Below are 21850 nucleotides of genomic sequence, written 5' to 3'. Positions count from 1 at the left end.
TAAAACCACATGAAAGTGGAAGTTATTACACAGTGTTCAGAAGCAGTGGAAGGAGGTTCTTCATGTGAAAATAGTGCGTTGCTAGGATGAAACAATACTGCAGAGTGTTGTCATTTATGTGGCATTTTTGTTGACTAGTTTGTCAGCAGTTTGCACCAAATAGCTCTGCTAATACTGTCATTGTTAGTGTGTGTTCTGCATAATGTCCTGAAGAGTTGTGTTAAAGCACATTTCTTGAACAAAATTTTAATTACCCTGGATTTGTAAATAGTGGTTTATTCATTGTTTGAGGGACTTGTTCTGAGTGGAATAAAAATTTAGAAAAGATGTTACTTTATCTCCAATATAGGTTTTATAAAAAACTATAAAATCATAAATTGTATACAATGTAGTCAGCATGTTTTGAAAGATCATTAACATATGGTAATACAAAATTGAACATGGATTTTTTTAATTGATGCAACAATCTACACAGAAATTGTGTAGAAGAATTAAAGGAATCTTTTTGATTGCATGAGTTTACAAAATCTAAATAAAAATAAAAATAAATAAAAATAAAATCCTATTAAAAAGAGTTTCCAAAAACTATAATGCACGCTTTGAAACATATGTCACAAAACTAACATAATAATATAATATTTTAAAAATAAAGAAAATTTTGTGAAAATTATTATCATATGAAACATTTTGTTGCAAGAGAAACCGTTGATAAATCCATGATAAATCCCCTTACATTAAAAATTAAATTAAATAAAATTAAAACATAAAAACAACAACAATAATAATAGCTGTTTAAAATGTTTGCAGAAAATATGAAAATTTATCTATATATGGTATATTTATATACATGAATTTCTGTTCTTTTTATGCAAAGAAAATTTCTATTTCGACAAAAAAAATCATGTTCATGAATATTTTAACTTGAATTCAAGAATAGAAATAAATCAAAACATGTTTTAAAAAATCACGGCACTACAATATGTAATTATTTTTATATGATATTTTAATCAATTTTTCTATAAAGACAAATATGCTTTATGACATTAATTTCACCCTTATCATTGGCTTTATCGTGGCTGATTTAAACTTAAGACTCATCATTCTGCAAAAATGTTTTTTTTTTTTCATGCTCTCTAATGCTATTAGCAAAAACACTGTTTTAAGGTTCCTAATGCACATTTAAGCATTAGGGAATTGAGCTTTTTTTTCCTGACTATTTTTGTATGTCATTCAATTTATAAAATGCTAAAAAATTGTTACAAACTTGTTCAAGTATTGCCAAAAGGATGTTGAAATTTTGATGAAGAACCTAAATTATCAAGCTTTGAACTTAGCAACTTTATATTATTGTGATCATTGTAAAGATCATACTGAAAAGCAATTGCTTTTAAATCCACAAGCTAATAAGCAGCTAAAACTGTAATGCAAAGACAATACAATACACAAACTTCCAAAAGTAAAAATGTTTGATAAAACATTAACAACCAAAAGTAATAAAATATTGATGTATTGCTCAAAAAACTCATTCAAAACTCTTTTTGATCTTTTATTCAAGACTCCCTCCCTCTTCTAAACTTAAACCATCCAATGAGATCTTTAAAAACAAAGATATAACCAAATCCAACAAAGGCTCAACAACCAGCATACATAAATTGTGATCGAAACTCAGGTAAAAGTTTTCCAAACTCTTCATAAAGTGCCAAAAAAAATTAAAAAATTAAAAAATTAAAGAATCAATAACCAATTACAGAAACTCTGAAAATTACACTTAAGTTTAACAATGCACTTCGACAAGCCCTGAGAATAAAATCATGCATATATGTATGCACATGTAATAAACACACTTATTGATTTACGTGATACTGAATGAATTGTATGCAACAACACAAGTGGGTCTTGTCTGCAGCAAAGAGTCCCACCAATATTCGGCGAAGCAGAAGCGGAAGGACACACAAGTGCAATGAGTTAAAAACGATGTTTTTAGGTCAGGATTTATCAGACATGGATTGTGGAGCAAGACGTGATGTACTTATTTGCTCACTTTTCAAACAAACAAACAACAAATAAATAAATAAACAAACAAACAAACAAACAAAGAAAAGACACCATGATTTCCTGCACTGGAAACAAGGGAACAATCTTGGCATTAGTTACAAACAAATTTTGCGGCAGTCTAGCTAGTGCAAGTAGAACCTGCGACAAAGCAACGACGACACTGGCGTTGTAAGTAATGCAACTCTAATTTCCCACCTTGCCAGAACCTGTTTTTTGTCAATCTGTGGTAGGTTTTGTTGCTTTCGTCTTCAAAATCGGTGCATTCTTTCTAGTGGTTTCAAAGGTTTTTTTTGACACTATGAGAAGGTTACATTTATTGCGGCAATTCAGAAGTAAATTACTTCACTATACAATAAAATAAAATAAACTAATAAATAGAACATAATGTATAGAAGCGATTTATTTTACTTTTCTGTCAGCAAAGATTAATAGATTTCACAAGAACTTTCTCCAGATGTGAATTTCTGCTTGCAATCTTCAAGAAAATGAAGTACAATAAAATAAAATCTAGACTTTTGTCTTCCCAACGGCGTACAGCACTTTCACATATGTTTTTTTCTTCTTATTTTGGGACCTCAACGCAAAAATCTGTATCTGAAACTGATGACATTAAATATTTCTGGCCCAAATCTTTCGTTAATTGGATTTTGAAAGGAAAGAATGGAAATACAGTCTTTAATTGTTTTGAACACAGTCTCTAATATACATCTACAAATACAATCACGATACGCAGCCGAAGCTGTGAGTCGAAGTATAAATCAACATCTCTGGAGGAAAGAAATCTTTTCGATCGTCCCAGGTGGAGAATTGCAGACCCTGTTTTGTCGATCATCGCATCATTCTTCGGTGGTGTGATCTTTGCGCAAAGCACAGGCTGTAGCTGAATATCTAAGGATCAACCAGCTCCGTTCCGACCTCTGGAAGGATCAGTGTGAATTTCAGAGAGAGCAAGACACTGCGAAAATCCCCAACGTATTCACGAAGAGACTCCAGCAACGCGCTACGGATGATCGCGTTCTAGACAACACCCATCGATCGAAGCGTCGGAACGATCGCGATATCTTTTCTAAGATAGTCCACGGACGCCCAACAACGTGTGTCCGACCTCGACGACGTCGTAGAAGAGAGAGCTACACCGACATCCGTAATTAGTGTGTATCATACTGTTTGCCAAGGGCCTTTGGGACACGACATGAGTGTCTGGTTTACAGTGTGTATCACACTAATTGGAAATACACACTATTTGATTTTACACACTAATTACAAGAGTGTAGCAAGAAAAATCTCATAATCAAGTGTGTGGTATTGAAGTGACCTGGTTGCTTGATCAAAGCACTATTACAATTTGATGATTGCTATGAGTAAATCAAAATTAGAGAGAGGGTGATATACACGAGGAAAGTATCTTATACATACTTAATGTCTAAGTATACATATTGTCATCTGATTAGCCAATCAGTGAAGCTCTATGGGTGAATAGATAAACGTGAATGAATTCTATCAGTTGAACAAGAATATTAACACTTCCGTTAGAGAACTACTTAGAGTAAAAATCCTAAGAACCAATCTAGGACTTATATATATATACATACATACATATTACTTTATATGTGAGGTATCTTACTTGCAAATGATGTTCATCAAGGTTTCTTTAATGAGTTTGTAATTTTTAATGCATTGTGGATTTGTTGTTTGATCATTGTATCTTTATTTGTAGAATAAGGTGATTTGCTTGATAATTTCTTAAATTAATTGAATATGGCTATGCTTGTGGTTGATGGCATTAGTTTTGAGGGAGTTATATGTAGATCTTATTGATTCTCTGCAAATAATTCTTGTACAACATCAAATGGAGGTACTTGAGCAATTTCAACAAAGAAAGAATAAACATAAAATAATCCTTTGAGTTTATCAATGATAATATTTTATTAAGAATTTTTAAACTTGTCCTTATTATTATTGTTCTATAGAATAGAAAATTGGCATGGTGTCATATTACATGTAGTCTTATTTGGAAATGCATTGGGCATCTGGCTGTGGAAGGTGAAGTTGTATTTTATAAGTATCCAAGAATCCTACCATGTTTCACTCTTATAAGAAGAATGCAATTTGAATTTTAATCCAAAAGTCCTTAAATCTAATACAAAGTACTCAAAAATACTCTTCTTAGTAATCTCAACCATACATAAACTCCAATTACCTTATTACTTTTATAATTAGGTAATTTTTTTTTTCTTTGTAAGCCCTAATTCTAATCAATAAGTATTAGTAAGCTATAGCTCTTAATCTAACTATCCACTTGGAGCATAATTTTGCACACAAATTCCACCATAAGTCTTGCATGTGTTCAAAAATATTTCACTCCAATCCAACTTACAGATTGTGAGAAAACATCCAAAAACCACACTAATGTTACTTGGCCACCAACTTGAAAGTTGATGCAAATGTTCTAGTAGTAATTTTTCCTTCTCCAACTATTAACTTCAATTCAAAATTGATATGTAGCTTTATCTTTGAGTCTTCTAACACCATGCCAAATTGTATTTTGATCTAACTAAAAGATCTTAAAATATCATAGATATCCTATTCAATTCCAAATTGCCAACTTTTGATACCTTATTATACTAAAATCTAGATATCTCTCAATTGCACCATTAGATTATTACAAAATTTTACATACACTCAGTACATCCAATTGACTAAATATTGTCAAATTTTAAATCAAAGATGTAATACCAATTTTACGAACTAGCCAAGAATGTTAGCCTTGATTTTGAATAATAATTGCAAAGTCAAATCAAACCCTACAAAAAAAAAGCCTTACGTCTTTGAAATAAGCTCTAAGCTAGCTCTTCAAATCTAATTGCTAATCTTTGAATGCCTTCTTATTTTGCCCTAGGCAATCGTTTTAGTGGCTAGATGTCTGATTTTGACCCTATTTCACAAATAGTTGATCCCTGGATATCAATCTAACATATCCTAGGGATTTTTTAGCCCAATCTTACCTCAACTTAACCATAGTATCAACCATGTTAATTATTATCAACCATGTTAATTATTATCAACCATGTTAATTATTATCAACCATGTTAATTATTTATCTCTTTTAATTTGATTTTATCAATTTATGGTCTTTCTAAAGAAATAAAAGAATCTCTATAGTCTAGAAGGTAAAATTACTAATCAACCTTTAATCTATTAACTATTAAGACAAGAAAATAAACTAAGAGGCTTTTATTAAAGCCATGTTTAAATAATTTGAATTATTATTGAACCAAGATAAATAGATATTAATTAGAAATTTATTCTTGATTATATTTTCACCATATAGTTGTATTATAATATGACAATGGTAGTAGTAGTCAATAAAAGAGAAAAAATTTATAGTTTAGACATGTGTAAATGTTATAGATCTATGATTGTTTGTTCAAAGCAATTTGTGGCATCTAAAGCTTTTTAAATTCAAAAATATTATGGAGTTAGAAAGGATTTGATGCATGGAGTATATGCTAGTTAAAGTAACTATGAATAGATTATAAAAAGATTTTTTGTACCTAATTTAAAGATTATTGAACCTACAAGAAGGCTATGGATTATGTAAGTTTTACTGATAAGATTTGATTAGTGTCAAGAAGCTAGTTAATACCAAAGAGATGTGATGATGTTTGAATTTGATTCAAAGTACGCTTTTATAAAGTTATTTGCAAGATGTGAACTTGTGGAAATATAATTCAAGTTGATTTCTTCTAAAGTCACTATTTTCCTTATAAAATGATGATACACCTCTATATACTTTATTCATGCACAAAATACAAGATTGTTGTCTAATTTAATTGCAAATTGGTTATTACAATATAAGAAAAAATAGATATTATGAATATCTAATACAAGATTTTGGTTGTTGTTATTGAGAGAAAGTGAAGAAGACACAAGTTGAATGGTACTTAGTTTGGTAAGTAGTCTTTTCAACTAAATTGCTTCTGAGATTCTTATTGAGTGATTCATACAATCAGATTATGTTGATGATTTTTCCACCATTTATTATCTCTTGCTTTATTATATTATTGTTATCCATGCTATTGTGAAACAATAGCTTCTTATTGACCTTGAAATTTTTGGGCAAAATAACCAATCAAAACATGATATATAAAGCTATATAGAAAGTAAGCTAGTAGAATTTAAATTCAAAAAGATGTGGAATATGGCATTATGCAGAGAAGATGGATGTATAAGAGGTAGAATTCTTATTTATATCTTGTTAAAGTAAACATTTCTTAATATGACTACTTTTATATATTAAAAACAAACCATCTACATGCTTTTGATTTCTTGTCATATCCTATAAGTATGGATTTTTGGGCTTTAGATTCTTTTTTCTTTTCTTTTTTTGTAGATGAAAATAGTTTGAACAACCAAATACTTGTAGTTAACATAGATCATGTTTCTAACTTGAAAATAATTATAATAGAGTAATCCTATAAAAAACTCAATCAAATGCATAATTGAAGATATAATAAGATATTTAAGTAACTTTTCTATAAATAAAGTGGTACATGTATTTTAAATAGTAAACTCTATATAGTTTCATAAAAGTATTTGTTTTCATTTTTTTGACAATACTATTTTGTTGAAGAGTGCATGTTATCATAAGTTGTCATTTTTTATAAATATAGTAATAGTTTAATTTATTAAATATATACTTTCTATCTTTATCTATATATAGGCAAGTTGATTTTATTATATTTTTTTTTTTATCAACCATGTGTTTGAAATCTTTGAAGATTTTAAATATTTTGCTTTTTTATGCTAGAAAATAAATCCAAGATCATCTTGAGTAATCATTAATAAAAATTAAGAAATATCAAGAGTCTATGATAGATTTGACAAGAAGATGCCTGCTCAAATCTAAATGAACTAATTGAAGTGGCTTAATAGTTAAAATTAAACTTCTTTTAAAGATTGGATACTTATGGTATTTATCAAGTATGCATGTTTCTAAGGTGGTTCTAATGAAAGATAAAGATTGCATCCATGTGACTATTTCTTGATGTGAAAGATTATGTAGAGACTAAAAGTTGAGGTAGGTATTGTACTTATGCCAAAGGTTTGTTGCTTCTAGTTGAAATATAGTCACAGAGTTGATAGAAAGGTTGTCTTATAAGAAGTTTGGTTTTCATGAAATGAAATTATTTAAAGTATAAAAATGGTTTTTTAATTTTTTTCTACTTATGAGTAGTATTTTGTAAGGATGAATTTTAAAAAATATCTAATAGTTTGTAGGTCCAAGGATTGAATAATAGCTAAAATCAACTAACTTTTTGATTAAAAATAATTTCTTAATTATACCATGAATATAAAAAAATATAAATTAGGACTTTATTATCATCTAGGTTAGTACCTCCATATCTTGTAATTGATAAAGGTCTTTCTCTAGCCATAGTTATAATAGAACAATGCATAGATTTTACATCAATAAAGAAATCTAAATTTTTCTATAATGTAAGTATTGGCTCAAAAACCTATCAATTAATCTTAAGATTTTTTACTAGACTTTATTTTTGTGCCACAAATTTCAAACTTTTTTGCTAAAATTGTTTCTTTGGATGGTACATGAGATTTATTAAGTGGTAGTATCTTAACAATATATTCAAAGTGATTTGAGCACCACTGCCGTATATTAAATCTTGATCTAGCTTTTGAGTTGCAGATTTTGAGGCATAGACGTTTTAGCTCACAATTGTCTATTTAGTAAAATGGGCTTTAATATTTATTTGCATGTACCTTTATCAAAACTTGATTTTGACTTCCTACTATAGTGCTTAGTTTGATGATAGCTCAATTAAAATTAATTATTTAAAAAACTTATATAATTAGAATTAAAAGATTATTTGTGAAACAAATTAAAACATCCATTGTATATGTAGTTGCAATTATATGGCTTCATGATGAGGTGTTAAGACCTCTTCTTCACCATTTCTTTTGCAATTTTCGGTTTTGATACTACCTTCTTATAAGAAGAAATTCTCTAGTTTGTTGAATGTAAAAGTGTGCTCCTTACGAAAAATCATTTGTCTCTAAAGATGTTCTAGATTAAAGATAAGCTAGTCAAAACTCTATCAATTAACTCTTTATTTGATATCAGTACTCCAATGTTTGCAAGTTTTTTAGTTAGATTCTTTATGACAATGAGATGTTATTCAATGTTATCTTTGTCAATCATTTTCATACTATAGAGTTTGGATTTTGAAAAAAAATCTATAATTTATAGAACTAAATTGATACAAATCTCTTAGTTTAATTTAGATTTTTCTAAGATTTAAAACATTCATAATATAAAAAAAGATAGAATCATTTACCATGGATATAATAATGTGTGTGGTATTATATTGTTGATCTTTGAATGAAGAATCTTATTCAAATAAAGTTGAAGGTGGTGTTGCATGAAATATGGATTTGATTGCTTTCTACCTCAATTGGATTGAATTAAAGGATGATGATTTGAAAGTAGAGCAATAGAAAGGTCAACTATACTCTATGGTTTCTTGCTTTGAAGTAGTGTCTTGAGTTTATATCACCTAATAGCATAATTTGTGACTTCTTGTAGTTTAGAATTATCAAAATTATTTCTTCCTATCATGACTAACTCTATACTAGTAACTAAAATATAATATAAAGAAAGACAAGAGAATGGAAAAAAAGAAAACAAAGAATGAGAGCCTAAGATTGCTCTAATATCATATTACAATTTGATGATTGCTATGAATAAATCAAAATTAGAAAGAAGATGAGATATAGAAGAAAAGTATCTAATACATACTAAATATCTAAATATACTTATTATAATCTAATTAGTCAATTAGTGAAGCTTTGATGGTGAATAGATAAACATAGATGAATTATGTCATCAAGACAAAAATATCAACAAGTACTACATATAACTAAAATAATTTCCAAATAAATAATTTGGCTTTTATAGTTCACCACTTATTTTACATCCAATGAAGTAGCTAGAGAGTCCTATTCTTTTAATAGTGTATATTACACTAATTAGAATTAAAAATACACACTATTTGGATTTTCATACTAAGTACAAATATTAATATAATGGCCTTGATCCATTAAACAAAGTGTATGTTGTTACAATTGAAGATGGAAATGAGCTTCCAAAAATACACAAGTATAATAGAACATCAAAGTTACCATCTAGAAGGCTTTGAATTAAAGAACATGATTTATGATTCATTCTTTTTATATTGTAATGTTGTTTGTATCATTAAAAAAAATCTACTTTCCATTTACAAAACATAAACTTTAATGATATGCTTAAAAAATTTAATTTATTGTTCCATTTTTTTAATTTTAGTGTATTTTGATAGTAAAAACAAGTTTGTTTAGACACTGTAAATGTTAGGTTGTATAAAATAAAAAAATAAAATAAAAAATAAAAACATTGTTATATTCTACATTAATATGTTTATTATTTTTACTATTATAAAAAATGTAAAATATCATAGACATCTAAAAATTGATGATGGTGATAATTTATTTTTCTTAACACTTTATTGTTATTAAGTAGCAAATATATATTTTTCAAAATCCATGAATATTTTGTAAATAAAAAATTAAAGCAAGTGAATGTTTAAGTTAGATTTTTTTAAAAAAAATAATTGAAGATAAAAATATCAGTCTAGAAGCTATACTCCAAACCAAGTCAAATTCAATTTGTTCCATTATTGCTTGATTATCATTTTTGTATTTATTCAACATGGATTATCCAACAATTGATGCAACATCAACAAGGTAATTTGTTGGCTAATAACCTTGAAAAAACTCAAAAACATAAATGACTCATGTGTCACTCAATTCACCCAACATGAGCATAAACCAAGATGCAATCAATTAAAATCATAACTTTGAATTCTAGTTTGCTAATCCATTCATTTTCTTTAAAATAACCTTCGGTATCATAATTTGATAACATAAACAACATAGTCAAACCATAATATCATTCAAAAAAAATAATAAATATCCATTCTAAATCGTAATCCAACATGGGATTGGATTGAACAAAGGCTGACTTCAGCAATGCCACGTCAACAGCCGCGAATCTTTAAAAAGCAAAAACCCATCCACGTCACAGTTCTGGTCGAACGACCAGGAGCCACGTAGCAACCCCCAAGATTCCACGCGAGGGGGGTGGGCAAGGGAATGCGTGAACAAAGATGGGGAACAAGTTGAAACTTGGGAATGGGCAGATGCTCTCCGTTCCACGGAGGATCTGAGTGATCGAGGAGCTCAACAGCCTGGCAAGAGCCAGAGTGCTTGCTTGCTTTGTTGTTGCGGAGGATGTGTGCGAGGAGGCCGTGATTACTGCTGCGCCACTGGTTTCGACGGCGTTGGCCCCGCTGTGATCGTCGAGGAAGCCTGTTTCTACCGCTCTCTTAACAAAATTCGTTGCGTCTGCGTGAAAATTCGAGTGAGAAACCTTTCTTTTATGTTGCTTCAGTTGTTGGCTACTTGTTTATCTCCAGTTTCAGGGGGAGGGGGGGGGGACGTGGAGGTTTGTTTCATAGCGATAGTTGTGAGGGCGTGATCAGGACCGAATTCGTGACCTAGTGGCGTGTGAGGAGAGTGAGGCGAATGAAAATTTTGAGGTGTTTCTTACTAGGGTTTGAATGTGCGCATGGATTGCGATAAATCCAAGGGTTGTGCGGCGAAGGAAGGAAGTGGAACTGATTCTGTCCTTGTTTATTGAGGTTCTGGAACCTGCGAAGGCACTCGCTTAGCGTTGTTTGTGTAATGTTTGTTCATGAAGGTCGTGAGGTTCATGAGAATAAGCTTAGGCACGAATCTTACGACCCTTGTTCTTTTACCATTTTCTTGCTTCGTTCTCTGCGTGCGTGGTAGATTCGCGCGCTTTCGTTGGTTGTAAGAGACATTCTTATTTTACGTCAGAGGCTGTACGATCTCTGTGTCTTCATTCTGCTGCAGTTTAATCTCAGAGATCGTCTTAGACGATTTTTAGCCACTCTAATAAATTTTTGTTCACTTGGATTTTATGCTCTTATCTGAGCCATCCGTGTTTGGTGTAGCTCATTGCATCCTCTGCTTGCGGTGTGCTCGATATAGAGTTGTCAGCAAAAGATATCGCGTTATGATTGAGATGATCGAATATTAACTGGATTCAATTCTTTTTGAATTTTTAGTTGATCCTAGGTAAATACTTGAACGTGCAGCTGAAGTGTTGGGAAGTGAAGAAAAACAGATAGTGCGCCGTGACAATTTATCGCGACGTAGACACTGCAGATTTCTGCAAGTAGAAGAAACGCACTTACATGGCGTTCAATCCGACCCGCTCTTACAGGTTTTCGTAGTATCCCCTCCCCTCTCAGTTGACAAGCCCAAACATGTTTTTAGTCACCTCTCATAAAGGCTGTTGTGCAGTTTGTTGTGTACTCTTTATAAATAATTACAAAGTAGGATGGACCGTTACCCTTAGCTGTCGATGTTTCTGTTCTGCATCTCGTTACTCAAATCATTTGTATAGCAGGCATGATGCTGGAGGGGCTGATGAGGACGAGGGAGATTGGCAACACGTCAATTCTACGGTCTTAGCGTAAGAAAATTCACCCTCTCTTTGAGTGTCTTAGCAGGTAACTAATTGTCATGTTATTGAAAATAACGCGAGAGGTCTCATTTACACTGTCAGTAGCAGGAGACCTCAACGTGATGGTCCCTGTTTAATGCAGGCAAGCTTTGTTCTTGTGAGAGTTGGTGTAGTATCTAAGTAAAGCCTAATCTCTCAAACTTTTGTTCCTCTCTTTTGAATTTATTATGAACTTCTACTAGTTCCATCTTTATTTTTCCTCCATTGTTAATCAAGTTTGTTAGACGCATTATAACTCGGACTTCCTTCTGCTCCAGGAAACCCAGAACCGAAAAAAAGAAGAACGCCAAAGGAAATGGTCTCGGTTTGTCATCGTCAGCTACTAGCACGCCTTCCAGGTCCTTAACCCTCTGTAAACTTCCAATTTGACTGTATCCATACAGTTTGAGATGTGGCATTGTGGTTTGATACAGAACTGCTAGGTTTCTGCAGTGTTGTTCCCTACATAACTTGTGCGTATCCTACAGGGTAGAGCTGCTCAACATCGTCCGTAAGCATTCATCATCGATTGGACAGCATTCAAACGAAGATGCTGAAATAGATCCACAATTTTGGTGTGAACTTCTTGACCTATTCTTCGTCCGCGGGATTGTCGATCGAGAAGAAGAGAAAGCTGACGATGATCTTGTGTTTTTTGTCCGCCTTCAGGTTAGTTGTGCAAGATGCACCACTTTTGAGACCATCCCAAAGTAGCACATGTTTTGCGTTATGTTTGTTTTTCTTAGCCAACATTAAGCATTCTACAAGAATGTAATAGATATGCCTGCTCAAGTCCTTGTAGTGGACAAAAGCAACCCAATGGTTTGGCACGTCTTTTTGTTTTTATTTTCTTTTTATGTAAAATGAGAATACAGTTTCGTTTTAATAAGCAGTTAATTTTCCCCCTGCTCGACTTCGATTTCCAGATCATGTGATCCGTTCTTATTGCTGTACATGAGCAACCTAATTAGGAAAGAACCCTAATGTTGTGGGGTTTAGAAAACAGGAGTAATGCCATTTCTTTGGAACCTATGCATCCTGAGATCGACTAGATATCATGACCAAATTAACTTACAGAATCGTGACAGTGACTTTTTGCGGAGACTTCTTGGATTGTTCTGTCTGCCTTTTGCGTAAGCTCAACTAATCAAACGCTATTGTGTGTGAACGAAACTCGAATGGAATGTGGTGCAGAGCTCGCCATATAGTGACAGCTATCCCTCAGAATCAGATGATCCCTCCGTTCAGCCTTTCTTTGTCCGCAGATGGGCTCCTGAAGTGAGTAATTCAATTTCAGTCAGACCTTTATGTTTATATAAAATATTCAGCTAGGCGTTTAGCATGTGATAATCATGTGATAATCATGTGATAATAAAGACGGCAAACTTGTTCCATGTGCAGCTCGTGAAGGTGATAGGAAGTACCACCGGGCAAGTGGACTGGCCACGGTCGTTCTATCTAAATCTCATTTGTCATACCGAATTCTCTCTTACAGTTGCGATCTGCAGGTTGGAAGGTTTTTTTGTACACCTTTCTCAATCATCAATTACCAACTAAAGTGCATTATATTTTGCATTTATTCATTTATGAGGGCCGGAGCCTTACATAATTGGACTTCGGTTAGTATCACATAGATAGAATCTTATTTCTCAACGAAAAGTTCAAATCCTTGTTATTAAATCCTGCAAGTTTATAGGGTTTTAACGTCTCAGATGGTTTTTGGTTGTAGATGTTTAGCCCCAAATGTTGTGCTTGCCTCTGGGTAGGCAGAAGCTTTTATTGTTGTGGTTTATTATGCAGTTTTGGGTTTGTCTTTGAGTTAATAGCACAATTTCTTGATAGGCTTGTATACTATTTTCACCTGTTGCAGTCGACAAGGATTACAAAATCGAGATAAAGACAGTAATGCGCCTTTGGCGCCTATATATAAAGTTACCAACAGGGTCTATGCTTCTCCTAGTCGTGCAAATTTTCAAAGCGATTTCAGATCCAAAGTATGTCTTCTTGGAACTTAATATGCATACTTTTGTACCGTATTGTTAGAGATTCTCGTGTTGTATTTTTCAGGATTTCTGTCACAATGTATATTCTGTGCTGTCTTAATTATGGAAATGCACATCAATTAAGATTTCACTGCTATCATTGAATGGAATAGATGAGCTGGTTTGAATCTGCATGTTTCTATATAGCTTGCTCAATGATATGTTCTGATATGGCTTCTCTATCATTAGGCAGTTGAGACAGTGCCTGCTTACCCTAATGTCTGCTTTGTTGTGGACGACTACGATAATACGTTCGAAGATGTGGTGAGTGCATTTTTTACTGGACGTCATTTCACATTCCTGTCTTAATGAGTGGTGTGTCCATCACTTACGGTATCGAACGAAGGCTTTGGATATTGCGTGTACAACCAGTTGCTTAGACGTTATAGTTACATTTACTAAAAGAATGAAGAATTTCGACAACGGATAGACTGGGCAGTTATGCTGAGAGTTATGTATAGTAAACTTCACTTTATCAAATGAAGCGGGTATTTTGTTGATTTTTGAGTTTTTTTTTTGTGGTGTAGCTTTTTCTCTTACGACAATGAGGTTATGAATTCAAATATAATTCTTTTGAGACGTTACATGTCATTTTGGCACAGATCTTGACAGACCCAGATCACTGCTATTGTGTCCTCTTGAACGCTCGCGGAGGGGCTGCACTTCCTCCTGAGTTGCTACCTGAACCTGAGACTGAGTTGCGTGCAGAAGGACAAGTTACACCATCCAGGGTAAGTGATTTTGAAAAATGGCAATTGACCAAGGCATTTTCTCCTGGACTAAAGTGATGTTGCGATGTTTCAATATCTTAGAGGCACAGTATCGCGGGCTAGACTTTTATGGGACTAGCTTTTACGCTACATTCACTAGAGTGTGGGATCACCTAATTTCTCTATTTTTAGTGTAGAGTATGCGAAGTCCATGCTTGTGTTTGAGGGATACTGATATTCTAAATGGGTCACTGGTGCTGTTTAAGGTGACATTGTTTTCAGGCTTTGTGAGTTATGAAATGGTTCGAAATGCTTTCGAAGGTATTTTCTTACCCATTTCTTAATATCGTTTGATCTACTACATTAATTCGACAAATTCTGTGTCTCAAATCGAGTAGCAATGTTGAATGAAGAATTCAACCTTGAATAGTCAATTGCACGCAATGGGGTCATTCCGGTCTTTACGCCAATTGGATGTTGCTGAGCATAAACATTGCTAGGAGAGTCGTATTGATGAGATGATTTGAGCTGAACGGAACGACTGATGTATTTTTTTGGAAAGGGTTCAGGGGGTAAAATGCGATTGGGAGGATTGTTACAACAAATTTCCGGTTCAGGGAAGTCGGAACGCCTCATCATGCGAGGTCCAGGAGGCCGTGGTGCTCTAGATGTTGCTGTTTCCAGTGTTCCAGGTAAACTCACATTCAATCCATCTTATAATTTTATGTCAACACCACTTGAAACTGAATTGAAGCATCTTTCCGTAGCAGGAAAGGTAAGATTCTGTGCAGCATCGGTGGCTCGCCCATTGTGTTCAGTTGTTATCTTTACATCACCTCAATCACAATGTCCAAGGAGAAGGCCTTCCGGGATTGAACTTCTGCATCTGATTACTGTTTTCCAATCATAGATATGTTACCACATCAAGCTGTATCTAGTTCTGATTGACCGATGGTGCGTCGGTAACTTCTTTCTCAAATAACAATCTTAAATGAAAGAGAAGACTCAAGGATACTAATCCAACATGATTGCCAAGGGATTATCTTTCTCAACGATTAAGGGTGTAAGACTCCGAAGCGAATGTTTGCTTATCTGTTGTATGTTTATCTCTTCTCTCACACATTCCACACTGGTTAATTTCTGAACAGTTCTTGAGGCTAGTGATCAAGGGCAACCTTCATCACCTTCGACGCCAGGAGGGAAGACGGGATTTAGCTCCATAATGCGCATTGCAGCTACTGCTGCCAAGCAAGCCATGACTGTTGCCAATCAGAGGCTTGACCCGAATGCTCCTTTGCCCCTTCGATGTTGTCTGATGTCATTGTCATTACCATGGGACACTTTGGCAAATGATCTTCTTTTCAAGGTACGATAATGTTATTACCATTAGGAGCTAGGCATATGTGGAGGATGCTTAAAGACCTAGCATCCTATGAAAGAGTTTGGAGCTCCTTAATTGCGGCCTCTCAAATGTCAACCATCACAGTTCACCGTCTTCTACAATATGACATGATTTTCTCTACTTTGCAGGAGCTTACGACCAAAGACACATGATCTGCATCCTTCTTGTTGCCAAAAAAGAATTACCTTCCTTGCATGAGCGAGCTTAGCATGGGATTAGCGAGAATCTGTACGCTACTCAACTTCAGATTTCAGGAATTACTCTTGCAAGCAATGACTTTGAGTTGCATTTATTTGCACATGGTGCAATGGTGAGACGTGTAGTAGGGGCCCGCGTGAGGTAAAACCTTCTATAGAGGAACAGGGCTCTGTACATGATTGAACGGCATTCTATCACATCTCGCATGGTGTACCGCGACTTGGGAGATACTGTGGGCACAGTTTCTCAGATTTTTTAGTGTTATAGAAACTGTGCATTTTACCAGCAAAATGCGTTGGCTGTATTTTTATAATGTACATGAAGTATTATGAAGAAAAGAAAAGAAAAAGAAAAAGAAAAGAAAATTAATAAATTCGTATTGGTCACGTGTTGGTGGTAACTTGCTATGCTGTCTCCAGTCTTTTGTGCTGGAGACACAATTTTTAGTTCTCACAGCAGTTGACATGGCGACGTTTCCAAGGTATCTTGAGCTTGCTTTGGAAAAAAAAATCTCCCGGAACTCTGTGTTGAGACAGGGGAAAAGGTTGTGTTCCTCAAGATAATCTGCTGTCATGTCAAGTGGGAGAAAAAAGCTTGAGGATGGTTGCAGGGTACCACCAAAGAGAGCCATCAGTACGAAGCTGTCCGCGGATAACCAAGAGCTCAACAAAAGAAACAGCTCTGGAATTCTTTAACATCCAGAACTCCTACCGAATTACGAGCCACTCAAGCATCCTGAACTTCGGAGCTATGCTCGTGCGCTCTTTTCCTGCTCGGCTTGCAAGATCAGTTCCTTTAGAGTCTATCCCTCTTCTTTTTTTGCTGACGTTGCAATATTCAAGGATGGGTATTCTTTGGGTATTCCTTTCATCAGACTCATCAATAAAAAAAAACGTGGAGTATTCGCAGATTTTATTTTGTGTAGGATTACTGTGACCGTGCACTCTCACAGCCATCAATATTTGATATTTTCAAATATGTAACTCACTGGTCAATTTTGACGAATTCTTCTTCTTTTTCACACTCTACACTACTTCCAAAGTCCATGACCCTCCAGGATACTCCAATCACCTTATCGAAATATTCCATCCATGTCCGTTCATCCATCGTGCCCATCCTCAGGATAAATTTATGAGGGTCCTTAAGACTCCTCCACAGGTTCGTGATTCCCGAACCACCACTCAGACCAGCCATAATTTTTGCTTCGGAACCAGACCGTAACATCTACGAACCTTCTGAGGGTTCATTATTACAGCTCTAGAGTGTTGGGCATGAGTGCGGTTCCATCCCCGCCCAGCCCGTCCCGACCTGACTCGACCCGGCTAGTACGGCCCAGACGGTCGGCTCCAAAAGCGGGTGGATCCAGGGGGGGGACGAGACAGTCTTGAGAAGAGGGGGGCAGACTCTTCGTCATGATTTTGTGTTCCCCTAAAGGCACCGATCTGTGAGCCTGACCGACCGACCGGCCGCCACACCCCCCCCCCCCCTCCGAGCACCCGGTGGGGACGGGTTTGTTGTCAGAGCCTCGCACAATGGTCGGGCAGCAGAGACACCACCAGGGTAAAACACCATTACTATTTCAAACATGCTAATTCTTTTTAACTTTTAATTCCTGAATTCGAAAACATTTAATAAGTTTCTCGAAAAATTCAAAAAGTATCAACACTAATGCAACAACTCTTGCTTAAGAGCTATAGAATATCATGCTACAGATCAAATCCCCCAATCACCTACAACTTTAAAAACATTTCCCGTCATTTTTCTTACTTTTAATTTGCTTATTTTTGGTTTCCCTCTTTATTGCTACTGGAAAACCCTATTCCCTATTCTAAGACTCTCGTAAAGAAGGGACGATAGTAACATGCACCGAGTGACATTGTAGCTAAAAACCAAATACTTAAATAAAAAAAATAAAAAGTGAAGAGTGCCAGTGCAGAGGGCAAAGACATACGCGTCCGATTGACACCCAGGATGGATTCCAGAATAGGGCAATGTTATTAATATCCGGATTTGCTATACCCTGAGAGGGGAGCGACCAATCATTCCACGATTTCAGTAACAAGTGGGGGCAGTTGGGCTGGCAGTCATCGAAGTCACCACTCATCCATATCGAACGAATGATAAACAGAGATGGATGAGCACCGCTTTCCATTGGCCCTGGCTGTTCGGAAGAACGAAAGTCATTCATCTTATGGATGCAAATGTGTGCAGAACTGGAGCCCTGCTGGCCACACAAGCTGGGGCCCAAAGACAGGCTGCACATGCCCGACGCTGCAGCTATTCATCCCTCTCACCCACTCTCATCCATCCATCACTAAGTTCATTTGGATGAATTGGATGAACAGGGTGGAGTACTGCCAATTTGTGTGGGTGCTTTGTGACCTTTCACCATCTTCACATTCTGCCTTCTAAAATATGCGAATAAGTCCCTCAATAATTCCCAATTGTACTCTCTTCATGTTCCCGATAAATAATCTTATTATTATTCATGTAAATTCTGTATTTTAAGGTAAATTTAATTAAATTCCTCAATATAATGATTGATACAATAAAGATAACTGATGTAATAAAAATTATTATAAAAGAAAACAAAGGTAAAGTAAAATGTTAAACAATGCATCAAAATTTTGGGAATTATCTTGAAAACTCATATTTGATGATTAGAAAAATCTGTGAAATGTCAATGTTTTGGTGGTTTATATTTATTTTATACGCTGAATTCAATCAGTTCTGTAAAGTTTTAATTTGGCGATTTGTTTCAGTTAATGGTTTATGAGGTTCAAAAAAATGTAGTAAACATTTGATTCTTGTGCCAATGAAATAAGAAAATTTGAATATTATATGTTGTACATTGTATTTATATTTACATAAATATATATATATATATATATACACGTACATCACTATAAATTTAATAGACATTTTTACTATAGATAGACTTTAAAATCATAATATCATCATAGATCTTTGTGAATTTTAAACTTGCGAATGTTTAAATTTAAACTAAAATAAAACATTATTTATTAATTTAACTATTTTTTTATTAAAAAATCTATACATTTGTCAAATATTTCAAAAAAAATCAAAATGAATATTAAAAAATAGTTTACATAAAGGTTGGAAAATATTCCAAAAAAATATAAATTAAAATACTTCTAATAATTCAAAAAATCATGTATTAATTAGAATTGAGTTAATAAATAAATTAATGTAGGTGATAGTCACTCTATATTTGATAGACTGTAGTCAGCCAAGAAATTTCAAGGATAGACATTAATTTGTTTAATGTAAAGTATATATGTTTTACATGTAGAATCACAATGACAAATACAAATAAAAGATGTGATTTAATTTTACATTTTTACCTTTTGTTATCTCCAAAGACCATTATTCACACCATGATATTTCAAAATGGATCCTAAGCATAGAACCCCTTAAATAGGGGGTTTCAAACATGGCCTCTTTGGGTGATATTTGCTCAAAGTATCTTGTGATATTTTGAAATCAAAATATCACAAGAGAGGTGGGTCAAATATCAAAAACCATGTTGCTTGCCTTAGCTCTCTTCCCTCTTTGACTCCAAACTAGGAGGTAATAAAATTTGATTCATGGGGTACTATTGGGTGATAATAAATTTTAAATGGTGATATTTTGGATTTGATATTTGAGTGATGCTAGAAAAATCCCAGTTATTTGGTTTTGCAAAAGTGCCATGTTTGAAACTCCCAAATGAGACCATTTCTTTTCATATAATATTCTAATGCATGTAATCAACAATCAGAGTTTTGATGTTTTATTTTTTTAAAATTGTAAATTAAATAACAAGTTGTTTTGAATGGCATGACATTGAGTAACATATAGATCCAATTAAAGTTATATGGTCATCTAAATCCATGTATTCAAAAAATAAAAAAAATAAAACCCCATTTTTTTAAACACCTATTATAAAATATATACTGGTTATTTGCACACATCCAATCTTGTTGTACACAAAGCCCTCCCAAATAAGATTTTACATGTTTACAATCAATAAAGAAAAATGGATATATATATTTTTTTATTACAATCAATATGAGCATTTTCTTCAAATAATGTATTAGTTTGATTAGATACAGTGCATACATTATAGTTCTATTACATTATATATATAGTCTGACCATTAGCAAACAGAAAATATACAGAATAGGCATCATACACAATCCACATGTATGTATACATTCACACACACACATACACAGGGAGAGCAAGATTGATATATCTGCAACAGGGTCTCCATTGTAGTAAGTGGGTAGGACCCCCATAACCCTAATCCTACAAAACCCATGAAAGTGCATAACCTTGGAAAAAGAAAGAAGAAGAGCTGAGATCCAATTACCCCCCCCTCTTGTACTATACTATACTATACTATACTACATGTATTTTACAGAACGTACAACTACGTTTTGTATGTATACATAAAAGCCAAACATTAAATAGAAGGGTATCTGCAATAATGAATGACCTCATGCAAGACACACAGAAACAAAACAAAAAAAGAGAGAGCATGGCTGGCAGAGATGGGAAACATGAGATCATAAGCACATATAAAGCCACCCAGCTGGAGACAACACACACACACAGATTAACTCACAGTGGAGGCAACAACATGAGAGGTGCCGCAACAGCAAGATAAAAAACAAAAACAAAAATAAATAAATAAATAAATAAATCACTCAGATCATCATCATCCAAAGCCTTACAGCCTACAGGAGTCAGAAACTTTGCCACTGGATGAGTGAAACGTGGCTCGGCCAATCAAAAGGGGTGAGTTAAAACACGAAAGAAAATACCTCCAAAAACTTTACCTCGGCACATTAAAGCCACGTCCCCACAACCTACATTTCAGCGTTCAGCAGTATTAATAAAACACATTTCCCAATGGGCGGGGGGGGGGGTAATTCATTATTTTCCATATGAATTTATAGGAATAATAACAATAAAATGTGACATCAATTTGCAAACCTGGTTTGGAGTTCAAAATCAAAATTTGAATTGGAATTATTTTGTCACCATGCTTGTCATTTGCATATATAGAATACAACACAATAAACTGTTGATGCAGATTGTATTTGGTTACAAAATTATGTCTTGATTTGATTGGAAAGCATGAATGTAAATGGAACAGATTAAGTAACTGCACTTTGTTGCTTGGAATGTCAAAGACATCCTGTTAAACATTTACTATAAAACATTTCATGCCTTTAAACCAATCTCTATCCATCTACATTCAAACATAATTATAAAAAATAATAACATCATCTATCCAATTTTTCTACATGGTGATACCTTAATCCCCATTTTCTTATTCACAAAAAGTATGAATGCTTTGATACTGTCAAAGGATATAATTGAGAATCCACACTCACACACTACATATTTCAAGTTTAATGTTTACTCATTTGATTGTGTAAATGAAGTACTGTTGGAATACCCATCCCTTCACTGCATAATTGTTTTATTATTTGTAGCTACACTGACTGACAAAGTATTGTTTAATTCTTAAATAACAACTATTTAGACTAAAGAAGATTCTGATTCTATACTTTCACAGTTATTAATTTGAATCTTAGCTAAACAACCTTGAAAACATACACCAGAGCACATCACATAACATATTCAAACTTAGATATTTCTCATCAAACCTACTTCTTCACCTCCAAACACACTCCACTTTTACAAATAGAAAAAATCCATTTAAACACAAATCATTGTCACACATTAAACCCATCCAAAACCACAACCCAAATAACAACTATAA

General features: G+C 33.9%; 1 protein-coding gene and 1 long non-coding RNA gene across 5 annotated transcripts; both read left to right on the top strand.

The window, feature by feature from the left end:
- The first annotated feature begins 514 nt into the window (after window positions 1-514).
- On the top strand, window positions 515-3232 carry LOC141046398 (uncharacterized). Of its 3 annotated transcripts, none has more exons than XR_012219350.2 (3): window positions 515-1669; window positions 1907-2223; window positions 2789-3232. It is a non-coding gene; the product is annotated as an uncharacterized LOC141046398 (long non-coding RNA). The 3 variants fall into 3 exon arrangements; XR_012219348.2 differs by having other exon boundaries at window positions 2510-3232; XR_016498007.1 differs by having other exon boundaries at window positions 1907-3232.
- A 7066-nt stretch (window positions 3233-10298) lies between these two features.
- On the top strand, window positions 10299-16426 carry LOC112294752 (uncharacterized). Of its 2 annotated transcripts, none has more exons than XM_024545542.3 (14): window positions 10299-10531; window positions 11262-11419; window positions 11606-11671; window positions 11980-12060; window positions 12190-12370; window positions 12896-12979; window positions 13103-13209; window positions 13572-13695; window positions 13933-14007; window positions 14346-14474; window positions 14720-14774; window positions 15023-15145; window positions 15602-15819; window positions 15984-16426. In XM_024545542.3, the coding sequence occupies exons 2-14, from the start codon at window positions 11391-11393 to the stop codon at window positions 16005-16007; spliced, it is 1296 nt and encodes a 431-aa protein (XP_024401310.1). In that variant the 5' UTR covers window positions 10299-10531; window positions 11262-11390; the 3' UTR covers window positions 16008-16426. The 2 variants fall into 2 exon arrangements, with proteins under 2 accessions (XP_024401310.1, XP_024401311.1); XM_024545543.3 differs by having other exon boundaries at window positions 10310-10531; window positions 11292-11419.
- Window positions 16427-21850: the final 5424 nt, after the last annotated feature.

This window comes from Physcomitrium patens, chromosome 17 (genome assembly GCF_059467195.1).
Source record: "Physcomitrium patens ecotype Gransden chromosome 17, ASM5946719v1, whole genome shotgun sequence".
Taxonomy (NCBI): Eukaryota; Viridiplantae; Streptophyta; class Bryopsida; order Funariales; family Funariaceae; genus Physcomitrium; species Physcomitrium patens.
This window is presented reverse-complemented; position numbering and strand designations above follow the sequence as displayed.